This window comes from Myotis davidii, unplaced genomic scaffold (assembly GCF_000327345.1).
Source record: "Myotis davidii unplaced genomic scaffold, ASM32734v1 scaffold289, whole genome shotgun sequence".
NCBI lineage: Eukaryota > Metazoa > Chordata > Mammalia > Chiroptera > Vespertilionidae > Myotis > Myotis davidii.
In genome coordinates, this window is record NW_006299717.1 from 1297355 (window position 1) to 1303354 (window position 6000).

Sequence of the window (6000 nt, forward strand, 5' to 3'; positions counted from 1 at the left end):
GGCCCAGTGCACAAAATCCATGCATAGGTAGGGCCCCTAGCCTGGCCGGCAATCAGGGCCTTCTGGCTGCCGGTCAGGGCCTTCCCTCCCCAGCTGCTGGCTGCTGAACGGGCCTTCCTTCATCTGTGCCACCCCTGGTGGTCAGCACATGTCATAGCAAGTGATCAAGCTCCCAGTCTCTCAGTCGAACTCCCAAGGGGACACTTTGCATATTAGCGTTTTATATATATAGATATGGTAGCTATTTTTTAATATGTCTTTATTTCAGAGAAGAAGGGAGAGGGAGAGATAGAAACATCAATGATGGGAGAGAATCATTGATTGTCGGCCTCCTGCACCCCGCCACCCCCACCCCTCACTGGGGATCAAGATGGCAACCTGGGCACGTACTCTGACCAGAAATCAAACCGTGGCCTCCTGGTTCATGGGTCAACACTCAACCACTGAGCCATGACAGCTGGGTTGTGAACATGATTTTAAAATGAAACCAGGTGTGATTTTTCTCCAGTCAAGTTTAGCTGCATAGATACAGTTGGAAGGAGAGCAAACTAAGTTTTACCAGGGCTTTAAGGTGGTTAAGACAGAGGGTGTATGCTACAGTGATTACAATGATGGATCGTAGAACTTCAGCTGGGAAAAGAAGCGAGGAAATTAGAGGAAATGGGGGATAGTTTAATGATGGTAGGAAAAATGGATGGTAGCTCTACTGGAGTCAGGAGAGGGACCAAGCTACAGAGTGGACGTGGTGATCAGAGAATAAAACGCTTGCAACTGAGAAAATGAGGGAGTTGCACTGATGACAAGGTATAAAGCATGGCCGCAGGAAGGAGTCATTCAGACAGGGTGGAAGGCATGCTCTGTGGGGAGGCCAAGATCATGTATGTCAGTGCTGGCATCGCCAAGTTACGAGAGCAGGCTGCATGATTTGCAGGGCCCACAGCAAAATGAAAATGCAAGGCTCCTTATTCAAAAGACTCCTTATTAACAGATTGTTTGCGGGTAGTTTTTATCGCGCACTAACAGGTGGCGCGGGCCATTTTTGCTAATTTTTTGCGCAAATGGCAACGTTCAGTAAAATTACGATAACTTTAGTTTACGTATTTATACGTAACCCGCATTCTACCGCTAGTCTATAAAAAACGTATTAATACGTGTCCCACGCTCTACTACACTGGTAAACGTAAAAAGTATAAATACGTTTCCCGCATACAATTTTGAGTTGGTGACAACAGAGCATTAAACCATGTGCAGGACCCTTTGAAGTGCGAGTCCCTGTGGACGGCACAGCTGGCACACCTTTGCGGCTGCGCCCTTGTGACAGGGACAGTACTGGGGCGCGTGACAGAGATTGGGAACTGAGCCCTGCAGGGAGAGAGGGCTGATAGCCTGCCGGGCTTTCAGGGGGAGGGCAGCGAGAAGCAAGGAGAACATCCCCTCACCTCCAGGCCTGGGTTCCGCTTGAGAAGCCTGCAGGGAAAGCGGTGCCTGCATTCCCATCTAAGCAAGAGGTGAAGGGCAAGTTCAGAGAAGTCACATTTACAGTGAATTCTGTGATGAACTGTGGCTTCCCGGGACCCACAGGAAGGCATGGGGAGGTGGGAGATGAGGTCGGAGAGGGCAGGGCTGTCTGGGCATTATTCTCAGGGTGAGCACAGACACCCCAGTGGTGTTGTCTGGGGTGAACCGGGATAGGGAGCGGGATGGGATGGGATGGGTCCAGGCCACTCCAGGTGGAGGCTGCTGATAAGGCAGTGCATGGAGGTAGGAGAGAGGTGTTGGGGTTCCACAAGGAACATGCAGAATTCTAGCAGCATCAATAAGCTTCTCTAACAGGGAATGATTCTGGGGTTGGCAGGGGATCATGACTAGGACAGTGGTGTGGGGCACAGTTATAAAAAACAAGTGGTTTTTAAGCCAAGAACTCCTTTGGAGCGTGTGCAGAGTAAGGCTAAACCCTGGGGAATGGGAGAGGAACCAGAACATGAAATCAAGCAACCAGAGAGACAGGAGGGCGTGTTGCTGAAAACCGCAGGGCGATTTCAAGAAGGGGGAATGTCAACTCTAACCGAGAAAAATCAAAAAAGACTAAGAATTATTACTAGGCTTAGTAAGACGAAGACGATGGACATTTTTTTATATAACTAAAAATACTGATTCAATACCACCTATAGGAGATAAATATATATGTATGTGTGTGTGTGTGTGTGTGTGTATTTAATGCTCACCTGAGCATATGTTTTTATTGATTTTAGAAAGAGAGGAATGGAGAGAGAGGGAGGGAGAGAGAAACATCAATCATTGCCTCCTTTATGTGCCCTGACAGGATCAAATACGCAACCTTTTTGGTGTGCGGGATGATGCTCCAACCAACTGAGCCACCGGTCAGCGCCTATAGGAGCTATTTTAGTCATACCTGGTCTCCCCATTCATTAATGACGGGCATATTAATATCGTCAATAAATACGGTCATTTTTCTGCCTCCTGGTGGCCCATATGTGCTTCCCATTCGCTTATCCACATAGCTTTCAATTGTTCTCTAGAAAAGAGGAAATCGTTTGTCTCATGCATTAGATCTCAAGCTACATTTCTAAAAATAATGAGCATATTTTCCAGAGTAGAGTACTATTTAATATGTATAAATATTATTATTAAAACATATATTATGAATTTTAAAAATAAGTTATTAGAATGTTAATTATGAATTTATTTTAAAAGAGATATACTCAAAAGTCCAGCTTCAGCCTCAATATTAGGCTATTAATCCAAATTTTAGGCTAGTAATCAATATCAGATTATCAACCCAAATATGCTATTTGGATTTGTCTTTAATCTCAGCCTTAGGGAAGTTAAATAGCTGAATGCCAGCATGCAACACCATTTTTAATATATATATATATATCAGTGTTTTAGATGCATATACATTATATCATAGCCACAAGTTAAAATATGTACTTAATGTTTATTAATTCAGCAAATGAGGAGTTTTACCTGAAACATTATTGGTTCTGTGGCAGATGAAAAGTTTAGACTTTTGGATAACTGTACTTCAGGATCATATTTTTTCAAATAGGCCTTAATCATTACAGTTTTTGCAGTTCCCTGCTCTCCTGTGAGCAAAACAGCCTGAAATCATAGGATAATCATGTTAAAAGGTGTTATAACATGTTTAGTTTTAAATATCTTATGGTTCAGGTGGCCATGCTTTCATTCTATAAATTACTACAACTCATTTTTTAGAATTACATCTACACAAAAATATATCCTATTTGAGTTAAAGATTTGAATGTAAAATGTGCACTGTGAAAGTGCTGGAAGGAAATATGGGTGGATATTCACGGGACCACGGGGTATGGGAGGACTTTCCTCAGTGAGCAGGGGCCACAGTGCGGAGGAGATTGAGTTGAGTATCCTGGGACCTGGGCTTCATTTCCCGAACATGTTTCTCTCACTGCCTCCAGCCCACTGTGCTGGAATTTAATTTTTCCATCTGTGGTGTGTGGGAAAGGATGTGCTTCTTACATGGTTTGCAATCATCTAAGAAACTTATCCAACTTACTTTATTTTGTTTTGCAATGGTGTCAATCAAGAAATTTGTTCTAATATTGTCAACATTTGGAACCAAAATTGATGAATACTCTGGAATACTGTCAGTCGGATAAAAATATGGCTGAAGTTTCTTATTCCAGTGCTCCCAATCACCTATACAGGAAGTAAAAATTCATCTTCATAAAACTGCATTCTTCAAAAGTAATCAGAATACAAAAATGCAAGCGATATAAATAATCAACAGAATCATAAAAACATTTAAAACACTTTCCTAAAACATGTTAACATATGTGCTTATCTAACTTCTTCTCTAATATCTAAGCTAATGTTTCTTTATCTAATATACTGTATGTGACATTTGGTAAATTTGTTTTGCTTTCTTATAAAGGTTTTCAATTGCTAAATTATTCATCCAGAGGAATTGGGCCTGAAATGCAATACAAATCAGCTGGATGTGAAGCCAGTGAGGTGTGTAGTACCTAGTAGGAAAGCCACACCCACTGAAAGGATGGCAAAGACCACCGAAAGGATAACTATAGAACTGATATCACTTCTCCCTTAACGATCTGGTAGAATTCACCAGTGAGGTCATCTGAGCCTGGAGTTTTCTTTGCGAAAAGAATTTTTAAGTAGATATTGGAATATTTAGGGTATCTATTTTCGTCTTGATGATGCTTGGTAGTTTTTTTTTTCTTTCAAGGAATTTGTCCCTTTCATCTACACTATCAAATGCATTTTCATAACGTTGCTTCTAATATTCATTTCTTATTTTTGTTAATGTCTGTAGGATCTGTAGTGATCACGAGTTCCCTCTTTCATTCTGGACAACAGTGAGTTATGTCTTTTCTTTCTCCCCTGATATCTCTAATGGGAGATTTATCAATGTTATTGATCTTTTCAAAGAACATCTTTGGTTGGGCTCTGGATTCTAAGAGAATTCGTACCTAGACTTAAGGGTGCATTTAATTTTAGTTTGCATTTTGAATTAGACTTTCTTTTTATCATCCCAAATCTAGTCACCTGCTGTAAAATTATTGGTCATTCTGGATAAAGATGGCCAGCTGGAAAAAATTCATGTACCTCAGTCTCTTTTTAAAGGCCCTTTAAAATATAAACTTTCACTTAATCTCCATTTTCAAATGATTCTCCTACCCTCAAATGTGCCTGGTGTCCCCTAAGTCCAGGCAACCCTGTGTTTTACACTTTCCAACCAATAATTCTTCAACTCTTGACCAGCGTGGCGTCGGTGCAGCTGTCTAGCAGTGTGGCTTTGGAAAGAGGACCTGGAGCCGTGTTTCTTAAGCAGACTGACAAGCAGCCTTCCTGTTCTTACCTCCCCCTTTGCCTCCGGGTCCAATGCCTGAGCCCTGCAAAGGTTCTGTGACATATACCACATGGCTGCGAAACTCTTCCCGCTGCTGGTGTAGGGCTGACCTGTGCCCCCGTGCTCAATCAACTGCCACTTACCTTCCTGCTTTCTTGCTTTCAATATGAAGTTATTGCAGTCTACTCTCCTGTTCTTTTGAGTTTGTGCATTAGAAAATACCTTTGCTATTTCAGAGTTTTAGAAAGAATCAGAGGCAAATGCAGTTTTTAGGAAGCATGATTTTCCTTCTCTGAGACTTAGAAGCACTGGGAGGTAGGCTCTGGATAGAGGTACCAAGCTCAAGGGCATTTCTTTTACAGACAGGTGAGCTGGCTCCTGTTTGGTGGGCCCGTCTATTTGGTTCACTCTCTACTTACTCTGACATTTCCAAGAGGGAAGCTGTGGGATCGATCTGATCCCGCGTCGTGAAGAAATTGTGTTCGCTACACTGCTGCCTTTTCCTTGTCAATCATTTGAAAGGAGGTGATGTACGAGGTATTGCCAACTTGTTTCTGCCAGATGTCCCATAGGCCACTCCAAAAGAAGTCAGTCGCCATACCTGTTCCCAGCGTGGCCAACATGCAAAATTATACTATTCTTTGCACCTGTGACCTTTCAAAATGTTTTAGCCACGATGTCACTCGTAACTGGTTTAATGTTTCCCCATGGAGGGTTCATGGAAGTTTACATTTTCCCCATCTTTAGAAATGTCATTTCATTTCAGGGAGAAGTCGCTATGCTTACCGTAATCAGTAACATAAAACTCGTACATGGTGTAATTTGTGCCTTTAGGGATTTCTGGTAAGAATAACTTGCTTTTGTGGCCTCTCATAAAGGTTTCAAGCTTATCTCTGCTGTCCAATTCCAGGAGAGCTCCTAAGCTCCACATGAGGCCAAACACAAATAACTTATGAAGATGGTCGACACTCGAAATTCCACCTTCTTCCTTGGAGGGAATCAAGCCTTCCAGAAGAGTGAGAGACTGAAAATATTTAAAATACAATAAAATAAATTTTTATATTTAAAACCTTAAATAAAAAACTTTCCTCAAAAAACTAAATAAATAAATAAATAAAAAACTTTAAACG

General features: G+C 41.8%; 1 protein-coding gene across 1 annotated transcript in view; it reads right to left on the bottom strand.

Annotated features, from left to right (window-relative positions):
* Positions 1-6000, bottom strand: part of DNAH8 (dynein, axonemal, heavy chain 8) — a 294659-nt gene that overhangs the window by 152634 nt on the left and 136025 nt on the right. Inside the window, exons 52-55 of the mRNA XM_006775895.2 lie at positions 5657-5894; positions 3557-3699; positions 2989-3123; positions 2414-2536 (exon numbers count right to left, since the gene is read on the bottom strand). Coding sequence (XP_006775958.1) covers positions 2414-2536; positions 2989-3123; positions 3557-3699; positions 5657-5894 — 639 coding nt within the window. The remainder of the gene's footprint in view (positions 1-2413; positions 2537-2988; positions 3124-3556; positions 3700-5656; positions 5895-6000) is intronic.